General features: G+C 43.2%; 1 protein-coding gene across 4 annotated transcripts in view; it reads right to left on the bottom strand.

Moving 5' to 3' along the window:
• Positions 1-14,064, bottom strand: part of tmem201 (transmembrane protein 201) — a 167,675-nt gene that overhangs the window by 20,855 nt on the left and 132,756 nt on the right. For 3 of the 4 annotated variants that reach the window (XM_043676178.1, XM_043676179.1, XM_043676181.1), the window contains one exon: positions 7,640-7,939. The exons of the other annotated variant lie outside the window; for it this stretch is intronic. In XM_043676178.1, the coding sequence (XP_043532113.1) occupies positions 7,640-7,939 (300 nt within the window). The remainder of the gene's footprint in view (positions 1-7,639; positions 7,940-14,064) is intronic. 4 annotated transcript variants of the gene reach the window in all.

The raw sequence follows: 14,064 nt of genomic DNA, 5'->3' as shown, positions 1-14,064 counted from the left end.
TGATTTCTAATTTTGTTTCAGATCTCCAGCACCCACAGTTTTTTACTTTATTTCACTATTAGAAGAGGGGGTTTATATACTTTGACTTGTGTTTCAAATCCTGGAGGAAATACAGAAACTGCATTATTTACTGGGTGGCAATGTGAGTTATCCTCATGGCTCTGGCACTCCCCCAGCTCCCACACTCGAGTCTGGCTGATGTGGTGAGGATGAGGGTGATTGAGCTTCTGGTCATTGTGTGGATCCAATACAGAAAGAGCACTCGATCCTAAGTTCTGAGCACCCACTAAGAGGTGGACTAAATGGGATAGTGAAGCACAGAGGCCACAAAGGCTGGCTGTTACATCAATCGGACTGTACTTCACTAAGGAACATTTCCTAAGGTCTAGTGAAAAAGAAATGTCCTGCCACACGCAGCTCCATCTCACTCTATCCCCATCCCAAGATACTCAATGCTTTGTACAGCATGGTAGAAATTTAAAAAAGTATTGTATTCCCAGCATAGTCATTCCTCATTCTACAGCTGAATGACGCATGCACATAGAGAATGTATCCTGTGTTTTGTGCGTTTATCAGTTTCCTGAAGACCTGCTGTGCTGTTCCAGCAATAAAGTTTCAATTTTGTGCGTTTATGTCTCAGAAACTGCATTAAACTCCGTCAAGTTCAGCTCACATTGAAAAATGAAGCAACTCAATTACTCAAGGTGATGTGGTGGGCAGGTGTGGAAATGGGGTTTGAGGAGGAGGATTTTAATGTGGTTGAAGTACAGCGACTTACCCCACTAATGCAAGAAATAGATGCTGCTTCCTGAAATAGCAGCTTTTGGGTTTGTAAAGGTTCAAACAAACCCAAGGGGGTTACAGACTGGCCAGGAGTGGTGAGAGAATAGTCCTCAGAGGGTGGGATGACGTGGGCCTTCAGAACCTAATCCCACTTCATCAACCTTCTCCCTTACCAAGTTCCAGCCTCATTGCAAAGGACAGAGGAGAATCACAGCCAAACAACTTAGATGGAGTTCAATGGTGTCTTAGAGGCTGGAGGTTGTATTATGTGATGGATACAAATGCTGCAGGAAGGATAGAAAGGGAGGCAAGAGAGGAGGGGAGTGGCATTTTTGATGAGGGACAGCATTACAGCGGTGCTGAGGGAGAATATTTTCAGAAATACATCCAGGGAAGTTATTTGGTTGGAACTGAGAAATAAGAAAGGGACAATCACCTTATTGGGATTGTATTACAGACCCCCTAATAGTTAGACGGAAATTGAGAAACAAACTTGTAAGGAGATCTCAGCTATCTGTAAGAATAATAGGGTGGTTATGGTAGGGAATTTTAACTTTCCAAACATAGACTGGGACTGCTATAGCGTTAAGGGTTTAGATGGAGAGGAATTTGTTAAGTGTGTACAAGAAACTTTTCTGATTCAGTATGTGGATGTACCTACTAGAGAAGGTGCATAACTTGACTTACTCTTGGGAAATAAGGCAGGGCAGGTGACTGAGGTGTCAGTGGGGGAGCACTTTGGGGCCAGCGACAATAATTCTATTAGATTTAAAATAATGATGGAAAAGGATAGACCAGATCTAAAAGTTGAAGTCCTAAATTGGAGAAAGGCCAATTTTGACGGTATTAGGCAAGAACTTTCAAAAGCTGATTGGAGGCAGATGTTCGCAGGTTAAGGAATGGCTGGAAAATGGGAAGCTTTCAGAAATGAGATAACGAGAATCCAGAGAAAGTATATTCCTGAGAAAGTATATTCCTGTTAGGGTGAAAGGAAAGGCTGGTGGGTATAGGGAATGCTGGATGACTAACAAAATTGAGGTTTGGTTAAGAAAAGGAAGGAAACATATTTAAGGTATAGATCAAGTGAATCCTTTGAAGAGTATAAAGGAAGTAGGAGTATACTTAAGAGGGAAATCAGGAGGGCAAAAGGGGACATGAGATAGCTTTGGCAAATAGAATTAAGGAGAATCCAAAGAGTTTTTATAAATACATCAAGGACAAAAGGGTAACTAGGGAGTGAATAGGGCCCCTCAAAGATCAGCAAGGCGATACTTTGCATCAGTATTTACTGTGGAAAAGGATATGGAAGATATAGACTGTAGGAAAATAGATGGTGACATCTTGCAAAATGTCCAGATTACAGAGGAAGAAGTGATGGATGTCTTGAAACGCATAAAAGTGGATAAATCCCCAGGACCCGATCAGGTGTACGCTGGAACTCTGTGGGAAGTTAGAGAAGTGATTTCTGGGCCTCTTGCTGAGATATTTGTATCACTGATAGTCACAGGTGAGGTGCCGGAAGACTGGAGGCTGACTAACGTGGTGCCACTGTTTAAGAAAGGTGGTAAGGACAAGCCAGGGATCCATAGACCAGTGAGCCTGATGTCAGTGCTGGGCAGGTTGTTGGAGGGAATCCTGTGGGACAGGATGTGTGTTTATTTGGAAAGGCAAGGACTGATTAGGGATAGTCAACATGGCTTTGTGCGTGAGAAATCATGTCTCAGAAACTTGATTGAGTTTCTTGAAGAAGTAACAAAGAGGACTGATGAGGGCAGAGTGGTAGACGTGATCTATATGGATTTCAGTAAGGCGTTCGACAAGGTTCCCCATGGGAGACTGATTAGCAAGGTTAGATCTCACGGAATACAGGGAGAACTAGCCATTTGGATACAGAACTGGCTCAAAGGTAGAAGACAGAGGGTGGTGGTGGAGGGTTGTTTTTCAGACCGGAGACCTGTGACCAGTGGAGTACCACAAGGATCGGTCCTGGGTCCTCTACTTTTTGTCATTTACATAAATGATTTGGCTGCGAGCATAAGAGGTACGGTTAGTAAGTTTGCAGATGATACCAAAATTGGAGGTGTAGTGGACAGCGAAGAGGGTTACCTCAGATTACAACAGAATCTTGGCCATATGGGCCAGTGGGCTGAGAAGTGGCAGATAGAGTTTAATTCAGATGAATGCGAGGTGCTGCATTTTGGGAAAGCAAATCTTAGCAGGACTTATACACTTAATGGTAAGGTCCTAGGGAGTGTTGCTGAACAAAGAGACCTTGGAGTGCAGGTTCATAGCTCCTTGAAAGTGGAGTCGCAGGTAGATAGGATAGTGAAGGCAGCGTTTGGTATGCTTTCCTTTATTGGTCAGAGTATTGAGTACAGGGGTTGGGTGGTCATGTTGCGGCTGTACACAACATTGGTTAGGCCACTGTTGGAATATTGCATGCAATTCTGGTCTCCTTCCTATCAGAAAGATGTTGTGAAACTTGAAAGGGTTCAAGTTGCCAGGTGGGAGGATTTGAGCTATAGGGAGAAGCTGAATAGGCTGGGGCTGTTTTCCCTGGAGCATCGGAGGCTGAGGGGTGACCTTATAGAGGTTTACAAAATTATGAGGGTCATGGATAGGGTAAATAGGCAAAATCTTTTCCTTGGGGTTGGGGAGTCCAGAACTAGAGGGCATAGGTTTAGGGTGAGAGGGGATAGATATAAAAGAGACCTACGGGACAACGTTTTCACACAGAGGGTGGTATGCATATGGAATGACCTGCCAGAGGAAGTGGAGGAGGCTGGTACAATTGCAACATTTAAGAGGCATTTAGATGGGTATATGAATAGGAAGGGTTTGCAGGGATATGGGCTGGGTGTTGGCAGGTGGGACTAGATTGCGTTGGGATATCTGGTCGGCATGGACGGGTTGGACCATGCTGTATATCTCTATGATTCTATGAGGCACTCTCTTACACTTGACCCCTCCACCAATCTTTTGTCTGCATTCAATTAGTTTTAGTGCAAAGTGCGCAAAGTCTACAACAGCGGTGCTGCTGAATAATGGGGGTTTCTTCCCAGTAAAGATACAGCCTTATTTTAAACTAGTGCAGCTCTTCTCCTGGAATTGTAAAGTACAAAACAGTTCCCTTGCACTGAGCCTTTCAGCTTCTGTCACATCGCTGCTGATGTTGTTATCTTGCATTCCAAAGCTTCCAACAAGCTCTTCCTTTTTCTTCAACTGGAATTCTCCTCCTCTCAAACATGTTTGCCCCATTTCCCTTCTCACCTCTTCCCCTCCCCACTGGAACTATGACAGCGGCCTCCTTAACCTCACCTTCCATCCCATCAGCTGCCAGATTCAAAACATTGTACTCTGCCATCTTAAGTTTAACTTAACCATCTTAGTCATCACTCCCCTTCAGTATCATTATGTTGACCTACCCCATTCCACTCTTTGCAGCTCACCTTCCCTCACGACATTGCCTTGTAAGCACAGCACTTTTTAAAAAGCATTTGGTCAGCAATTATGAGCATCTGTGCCTGTTTCCTTGCTCTAATCTCCCTAGAGAAGGTAGTGGTGAACTGCTGCAGTCCATGGTTGGGGACAGAGGGGGAACACCTCTGTTTGTACTGACCCTCCAGGGCCCAATCACTCCTTCCAGCTTTTCACTTGTATTTCATTAAATAGAGTGTACAGTGCTCACTGCTTACTGTGGTCTCCTCTAATACTTGGAGGGCTAAACGGAAACCTCCTGCGTTCTCTCCACTCAAGGATCTTTCCTTTTGTTGGTTGGTCGGTGTGTGATGCAAAATGGCAGACTGATACCAACAGCGTGGGTTCAATTCTCACACCGGCTGAGGTCACTAGCAAGGTGCTGCATTCTCAATCTCTCCCTTCTCCTGAGATATGCTATCCCTTGGGTTAAACTCATTGTCAATCATTAGAGGGGAGCCTATGGATTGCTGGGACTATGACAACTTTACCTTTCAGGCCCTAATGTCCTTCCTCTCCAACAGTGTCCAGCTCCGATGAAAGATCATTGACTTAAAACATAAACTCTGTTTGACTCTTTACGGATGCTGCCTGATTTGCCGAGTACCTCCAAGATTTATTGCTTTAGTTTATCAGCATTGGCAGAATTTCAATGTTGTATAAGACACCTAATTAGTGCTGAAAAAAGTAATTATACGATTTCTCACTTGTTCCTGCAGTGTTGTTGAAGTTCAATAGAAGGGAGCCACTACCTTCCCTCCAACAGGTCACAGAAATTATAGGGCGGCTCATAAAATTGAAGAGAGCATAATTATAAATTAAAAATAAAAGGAATTGCTGGCAAAAAGACAAAACAACACTCAAATCTGATAAACACATTTAAAAGCTTCAGATCTACATTTTAATTTTGACTTTGCTGGAAGCGGCTTTGAGAAAGGACACGAATAAATAGTCAGAGTTGTACAGCATGGAAACAGATCTTTCAGTACAATTCACCTGTGCTGACCAGATATTCGAACTTAATCTAGTCCCATTTGCCAGCATTTGGTCCATATTTCTCTGAACCATTCCTATTGGTGTACCCATCCAGATGCCTTTTAGATGTTATAATTGTTACCAGTCTCCATCACTTCCTTTGGCAGCTTGTTCCATACACGCACCACCCAGTGTGTGAAAAAGCTGCCCCTCAGATCCCTTTTAAATCTTTCCCCTCTCACCATAAACCTATGCCCTCTAGTTTTGGACTCCCCTAACCTGGGGAAAAGAATTTGACTATTTATCCTATCCACGCCTCTCATGATTTTGTCAACCTCTAAGATCACCCCTCAGCCTCCAATGCTCCAGGAAAAAACAGCCCCAGCCTATTTAGCCTCTCCCTAAAGCCCAAGCCCTCCAGCTCCAGCAACATCCTTGTAAATCTTTTTTGAACTCTTTCAAGTTTCACAATATCCTTGTTATAGCAGGAAGACCAGAGTTGAACACAGTATGCCAAAAGAGGTCTCAACAATATTGCAAGAATATTTCGGGGTCACAGCAAAAGGTTACTTTGTAAAATAGCTGCAGCAGGCAGGCGAAGATCTATCCAGTGAATTAGTTTACAGAATGATTAATGGATCGTTTCTGAACAGAGGCTTTGCAAGCTGTACGGGATCTGACAGAACTGCTTGAGATTCCAAGGAGTTTTGAGAAGAAATTTTCTTCCAATCGGAGAAGAGTTCACAAGCAGACACTTCGGAATTTAAGGTGATTTGTACAAGTGTCAGAGATAACAGGAAGAAAGTCATGATAACAATGCGTCAAGATAACCAACCAATCTTGATGGCTTAAATGGCTCTTTTCCCGACCTCCATAACTTGATGGCTGTGACCTGGAATGCACTCTTTGAAAGGATAGTGGGAATGGAATAAATTGTACCTTTCAAAAGGGAATGAAAGGGGAAGTTGCAGAAGGGCTTTGGGGGGGAACAACAGTTGCGGGGGGTGGAGTTAGGGCTAGTCCATTTGCTCATTCATCACCTTGTTAAATGGGCTGAACAAACCCCTTCTGTTCTGCTAGATTCTACATAGAGAGCTTCACATCATAGCAATTTGGAAACATCAGCCAGGCTGTCAAATTAAAATTGAAATATGAACAGCTCAGTTCAATTTTAATGAAATTTTACTGGACCAGTATGAATTTCCTGAAGTCAGGCCACAATGATCACCCTGATGACTAAGACAGAGCGAGAGAACATTTGGCAAGTGTCACATCTTCTGGGTTTGGGAAACTTGAAGTAGCATACTTTTACACTCAAAAAGCCAGAACTTCATTGACACGCCTAAAATCCCCTAACAACTCTGCACATCAGTTCTGCTGTTTGGAACTGGGGGAATGGCAGCTGGGAGGATGGAAGGGAGTGTGGGGGTGGTAAATGTAAATCCACTCTGCAGAGAAAATACATTCTAAAACTTCCTCAGGCTGAAAGTTTTAGAATCCCCACTGAAAGAATTCTTCCAAGTCACCATTCCTGCACAATTTGAAGAGTTACAATTATCTCATTATGGCTAAATGCAACAACAAATTTAATACAAAAAAAATCAAATTATTAGGCCAGGTAGCTTTATAATGGCTCCAAGAAGATTCTACACAATACAATTGTCAGGTCTGGGCCATTATTTCCAATGGGATTGCTAACTATGACTATAGGACAACCTGACGGCTTCTCCGATTCAACTGATAGCCAAATTATGTGGTTCACACATCCCACTTGGAATTTCAAATAAAAACGTTCTTTCATAGGACATGGGCATCATCACCAGCATTTGTTGCCCAACCCTAATTGCCCTTGAACGGAACGACTTTCTAGACCACTTCTGAGGGTAATTAAGTGTCAACCACATTGTTACGATTCTGGCATTACATGGAGGCCAGGCTGGGTAAAGAGGACAGATTTCCTCCCCTAAAGGGACATTAGTAAACCAGATGCATTTTCACAACAATTGGTGATAGTTTTGTGGTCACCATCTTTCAATTTGAGATTTCTGTTTATTGAATTTTAAACTCCACTAGCTGCCATTGTGGGATTTTAACTATGATTCCCAAAACAATAGTCTGAAGGTCTGGATTATTAGTCCAGTGGCATTACCACTGTGTTACTGTTGCCCTTGAGTGTGAACTCTTTGCTCAGGTATGACATAAAAAGTGGGGTGAACCTCCTACCATTGTTACTTTTAACAAAACCCCTTTTGCATTCACAAAAATGTTCTGGTAAAATGAAAGGATGAGGGAGCTGAAGGGCCTGTTTCTGTGTTGTATGACCAACAAAATGAGGAGGTTCACCCTCACGTACATTGAATTTTGAAAGGCAGAAGTGTCAGGGTTTAACAAATGAAGTACATACTGTGACTATGAGAAGAGACATGGGTCACATCCTGCTGTAGAACATTACTGGAAACGTTTGTGTCTGACACGTTTGGAGAAGGCCAGGCTTTACGGATTAACTTTCCTGGGCTCTGTTGGATGGCGACACACTCTGTGAACAATTTGAGTCTTTGTCCCGTGAGGTTGAGGCGTGCAGGGCTGATGAGGGGACGCCGGTGATGCAAGGAGCCGGAACTGGATGTTACCGATCCTGCCACTGATGGAGTTGGCGATATCGAGGGTGAAGACGGTCGGCTTCCAGACTTCAAGGAGAAATAATCTACAGAAAGGATGGAACAAACACAGTGGATACAACTCTTGGCATAAATGCCAACAATCAATCCATCAGGAACATTTCTCAATGTTTCCACACCCAGCCTCAGAGACATTAGTGTTTTGATATGGGAGCGCCCGAATGAGGATCTTCTCTATTCAAGCCCTCACAGGGCTCTTGCTGCTTCACAACCAGCATCATCGGAACAGCTGACAACTATATTCCCTTGGGACTGGCTGAATGCACCAAGTTCTCTTTGTACTGACAAGCGACATCATATTTCTTTAACATGTTGATTTAACAAATGCCTTGGAGTCGTAGAGGTGTATACATCATGGAAACAGACCCTTTAGTCCAACTCACCTGTGCCAACTGGATATCCTGATCTGACCTAGTCCCATTTGCCAACATTTGGCCCATATCCCTCTAAACCTTTCCTATCCAAGTACTTGTGGAAATGTCTTTTAAATGTTATAATTGTATCTGCCTCTACCACTTCCTCTGGCAGCTCGTTCCACATATGCACTACCCTCTGTGTGAAAATCTTTCACCTCTCATCTTAAACCCATGCCCTATAGATTTGGACTCCCATATTCTGGGGAAATGATTTTGGCTGTTCACCTTATCTATGCTTCTCATGATTTTATAAACTTCTGAGATCACCCCTCACCTTCGTATGCTCCAGGGGAAAAAAGTCCCAGCCTATCCAGCCTCTCTTTATAATTCAAACCCTCCAGTCTCAGTAAGAGCCTTGTAAATTTTTTTTTGAACCCTTTCCAGTTTAATAACATTCTTCTTTTAACATGGCAACCAGAACTGTACACAGTACACCAAATGTGGCCTCAGTATTGTCTTGTACAGCTCTAACATGACATCCCTACTCCTGTACTGAATACTCTGACTGCTGAAAGCATGCCTGCCAAACGCTTTCTTCACCACCCCGTCTACCTGTGATGCCACTTTCAAGGAACTAGGTACCTGCACTCCTCGGTCTTTATTTGACAACACCACTTCAGGCCTTACCATAAACCGTGTAAGTCCTGCCCTGGTTTGTCGTACCAAAGTGCAACACCTTGCACTTATCTAATTTAAACTCCATTTGCTACTCCTTGACCCCGTTGGCTCAACTGATCAAAGTCCTGTTATACACCTGGACAACTTTCTTCGCTGTCCACTAAGCCACCAATTTTGGCATCATCTACAAACTTACTAACCATGCCTGCTATATTCTCATCCAACTCATCGATATAAATGATGAGCCACATTTTGCCGCCAGTTACTTCAAGCAATCAAGGTGGTCACACAGCCGAGGGTCTGCAGGATTCTATCAAAATGACACCGTCCTTGGAAAATTGAGAATTGACCAACAAAGTTCAATTAATTTCATAACACCGCAGTGTGCCCCCATGCCACACAAAGGAAAAGATAAAATACCAGCCAACAGTGCCATCACACCAGCAGAGCCATTCCCCATTCTTGTCCCCACTCTGGGGAAGTGAAAGGAGGATCAGGTTCAGCACTGATCCATGCCCACCTCTCCGAAATGGAAATGGGGTACTGACCCCTGGTAGCTGCCCTGCCTCACACAAGTAAGTGATTTGATTTTGATAAGGCTGCCTTTGGAATGGGAGGTGAATCCAGACAGGTATCTTCAAGACAGGGAGGAGGAGAATCTTGAGTTTTCAAAACAAAAAAAAAATCCGTAGGAGTCTGCACGATGGCAGAGAATCAGAAACAGAAACAAAACTAGCCTTTACAGTGTTTGAACTATTGGAAACATTTCAGTGAATCACAAAAAGAATGACATTCTGCACTTGTTCCAATCTAAGACAGAGGGGATATAGGATGCAATAAAACAGAATTTCAAATTTCCTTTAGAAACAACTGTTGTCAAGGTACCCTGTCTGAGATATTGATAATGTTTCATATGGTACTTTCTCTTTTCACAACCTTCTTTGTTCCATTGAATAATTTTCGATTCTTTAACTACTGGAGGCCTGTTTTACCTACACGACATCCTCTGCTCTCAACCTTACACTCCTTTTTCTCTTTCCCCTTACATAGTCCATGCTTTCACATTCTTAGACAGACTTTGCACTGTATGCTGTAAACCCTGTAACAGGTGGTAAGAGATTCAAAAGGCTTTAAACGAAAAGCATAACAAGTCAGAAGGAAAGGAACATTATCAAAGCTGTGTGGAAAACGAGATAAGATTAAAAAAAGGCAAAATCAAAATCGGATCAGAAAGGTGAGAATGCAGAATGAACAAACCCAGAAATGAAGCCCTGACAATTGTACGGATTAAACATTGCAATAAGTAAAGGTTTTAGTCTTGAATCAACCATAAAAAGGACACAAACTGAAAGCCAAACCAGAATTTCAACTCCAAATAAATAGTAGTAGGGATATTACAGAATTTAGAGGGAGGGTAATGAAAGATTGATGTCCAAAATGGTCATGGAGAAATCCGCTCATTTCTCCCATCAGTTGAGTCACATGACACCAGGTTATAGTCCAGATTTATTTGAAATCACCTGACGAAGGAGCAGTGCTCTGACAGCATGTGATTTCAAATAGACCTGGAGGACTATAATCTGGTGTCACGTGACTTCTGACTTCGTCCACCCCAATCCTACACAAGCATCTCCACATCACACCCATCAGTTAAGCTAGATGTCCTGGTGGAAAAGCATCATGGTATCCATTATCTGCCCGATTACTTTTCCTCTGCCCTTCATTAGGTCTTCTGAGTTTTCTGGATCAGTGGTGCTGGAAGAGCACAGCAATTCAGGCAGCATCCGACGAGCAGCAAAATCGACGTTTCGGGCAAAAGCCCTTCATCAGGAATCCCTCCATTTCCCAGGGTTTTAAGTTATTTTGTTGCCAGAATGTACGCGTTTGGAGGGAGAGGGAAAGATTGGAAGGGATGGGCTCAGATTTGGTCAGAGTGATGGGCAACTAGTTGTAAGACACATTTGGCCATAGGAGAAAGTGAGGACCGCAGATGCTGGAGATCAGAGCTGAAAAATGTGTTGCTGGAAAAGCGCAGCAGGTCAGGCAGCATACAAGGAGCAGGAGAATCGACGTTTCGGGCATAAGCCTTTCTTCAGGAATGAGGAGGGTGTGCCAAGCAGGCTAAGATAAAAGGTCGGAGGGGACGGACGTTGGGAATGCGATAGGTGGAAGGAGGTTAAGGTGAGGGTGATAGGCCGGAGAGGGGGTGGGGGCGGAGAGGTCGGGAAGAAGATTGCAGGTCAAGAAGGCGGTGCTGAGTCCGAGGGTTGGGACTGAGATAACTGAGGATTGGGACTGGGGGGAGGGGAAATGAGAAATCTGTCTTCAATGTAAACAGGAACATCTTGTGCATGGCAATTGCTGCTTTCATAAATTCAAAGTGATGAAGATGCTACACAATGATGAGTGCATTTAAGACAGAGATAGATAGGTTCTTGATTCGTGAGGAATTGAGGGTTGAAGGGAGAAAGCCGGAAAATGAGTTCGAGAAGCATATCAGTTGTGACTGAGTAGCAGAGCAGACTTGATGGGCCAAATGGCCCAATTCTGCTCCTGTATTGTACAGTTTTACACAAAAATGGCATTTCCACCAGGTACAACATTCAGAGATATAAGGTATAAATCAGAAATCAGTTCCTCACTTATCATGACTAATGTTACTTAGCATTGCACTTCATGCCTTTTTATTTCTGTGACCAGCAGGAATTGAAGATCAATGAGTTGTTGAGCAAAGTTAAAAAAATCACAACACCAGATTATTAATAAGAAAGACTGCGATGCTCGATTCCGACAGTCTGGTGAGACCATGGTGACTTTACTTTTTATTGGAACATGGGAAGGAAATGGCTCACCTGAAAATTTTTCATTTCACAGCAGAAAGAATATAACTCAGATGGGGAATGGATCAACAAAGGGAATACTGTGAAACAGAACCCGCAAGGACTGTGCATGCTTCAGTACCAATCAGTAACTGTACCAACACAGCCATGTCGCTAAATTGATACTGTCCTTAATATTGGACAGTAGCCAGAGGTACAGTACATAATGTTGCTATAGTCCCAGAAATTCAGAGGGCTGCTCTCCTTCATTACAGACAGATGATCGATGACAGTTTAATCAGCGGGTTGTCACATCACGTGAGGTGGAGAAGATGGGACCTTCAATGATAATCTCAGCCAGTGTGGGAACTGAATCCACGTTGTTGGCATCACTCTGCCTCATGCTCGAAACATCAACTCTCCTGTTCCTCTGATGCTGTCTAACTGGCTGTGCTTTTCCAGCACCACACTCTGACTCTAATCTCAGAAATCTGCAGTCCTCACTTTCTCCAAACCAGATGTCCAGCCAAGTGAACTAACTGTTCCCACAGGGCAAGATAAATCCCTTCTGAATTGATGAACAATTTTGGATGAAACAGGTTTCCTGCTTTTTACTGACTGTGTGGACCAGTCAATGTTTGTAAAGTATCAAAGTACTCACACTCTGGCCCCTGAATGCGTCAACTATTTTGAAAAGAAATAAAAACACTGCCTCTAGGTACGCACGTTAAAAATGTTCAACCTTTTTAACTTCCATTCTCAGCTGACGTTGTGATGATGCTGTGCTGTTTGTTGTGGTATTGGTTTAGTGTTGTGGCTGCTGTTGGGAAAAGCGCATGTAACTTTTTTGGGGCAAGTCACAAGTAATGTTTACTTCTATGATACAATAATTATACAAGAAGTGCATCTTTTTTTTAAAAAAAGATGGCACTTTTAGGATAACTGAATACTTTTAACCATATTTTTGGTGTCTGCATTTTCACGTGATAAGAATGCAACTTTTCTATTTGACTGTCTTTCCAGGTGTGGCTTAATTATAAAGCATTGAACACAGTGGTTTTGTACACCTGTGTTTTTTTGGGCAAGAGTTGTAAACACTTAATCTAATTACTATAAGCATTCTAATTATCATTTGAAATGATCTGAATTTGGTGTTTTAAATGCAAGGCTCTGTGAACCTATTTTTAAAAACATGCACAATTTACAGGGATATTCCACATAGAATAGAACAGTACAGCACTGCACAGGCCCTTTGGCCCTTGATGTTGTGCCGATCTTTTATCCTACTCTAAGATCAAACTAACCTAGATATCCTTCATTGTACTGTCATCCATGTGACGATCCAAGAGTCACTTAAATGTCCTTTATGTCTCTGACTCTACTACCACCGCTGGCAATACATTCCACATACCCCCAGCACAGTGTGTGTGAAGAATCTACCTCTGACATCTCCCCTAAACCTTCTTCCAATCACCTTGAAATTATGCTCCCTTGTAACAGTCATCATTTCTGCCCTGGGAAAAAGCCTCTGACTATTCACTCTAGCTGTGCCTCTCATCAGCTTGTTCACCTCTTTCAAGTAGTCTCTCACCCTTCTTCACTCTAATGAGAAAACCCTTAGCTCCCTCAATCCTTCTTCATAAGACATGCCCTCCAGTCCAGGCAACATGCTGGTAAATCTCCTCTGAACCTTCTCTTAAGCTTCCACATCCTTCCTGCAATGTGGCAACCAGAACTGAACAAATATTCCAAGTGTGGTCTAACCAGGGCTCTACAGAGGCATAACCTTTTCAGGACATAACCTCTTAAACCCAATCCGCCTGTGAATGAAAGCCAACACACCATACGCCTTCTTCACAAACCAATCAACTTGGGTGGCAATTTTGAGGGATCTATGGATATGGATGCCAAGATCCCTGTGTTCCTCCACACTGCCAAAAATCCTGCCTTTAACCCTGTATTCTGCATTCAAATTCGACTTTCCAAAATGAATCACTTCACACTTTTCCAGGTTGAACTCAACCATGCCACTTCTCAGCCCAGCTCTGCATCCTGTCAATGTCCCGTTGCAACCTATTACAGCCCTCCAGACTACCCACCACTCCACCAACCTTCATGCCATTGGCAAATGTATAAATGACTTGGATGAGGAAGTGGAAGGGTGGGTCAGTAAAAGAGCAGAGGTGCCAGAACAGATGCCTATGGAACACGACTGGTCACTGAGCTCCAGACTGAATACTTTCCATCTACTATCACCCCTCTGTCTTCTACAGGCCAGCCAATTCTGTATGCAGACAG

The sequence above is a fragment of the Chiloscyllium plagiosum genome, chromosome 34 (genome assembly GCF_004010195.1).
Source record: "Chiloscyllium plagiosum isolate BGI_BamShark_2017 chromosome 34, ASM401019v2, whole genome shotgun sequence".
In the NCBI taxonomy this organism is placed as follows: domain Eukaryota; kingdom Metazoa; phylum Chordata; class Chondrichthyes; order Orectolobiformes; family Hemiscylliidae; genus Chiloscyllium; species Chiloscyllium plagiosum.
The sequence above is the reverse complement of the archived record's forward strand: the minus strand, read 5'-3'. Positions and strand labels throughout refer to the sequence as shown.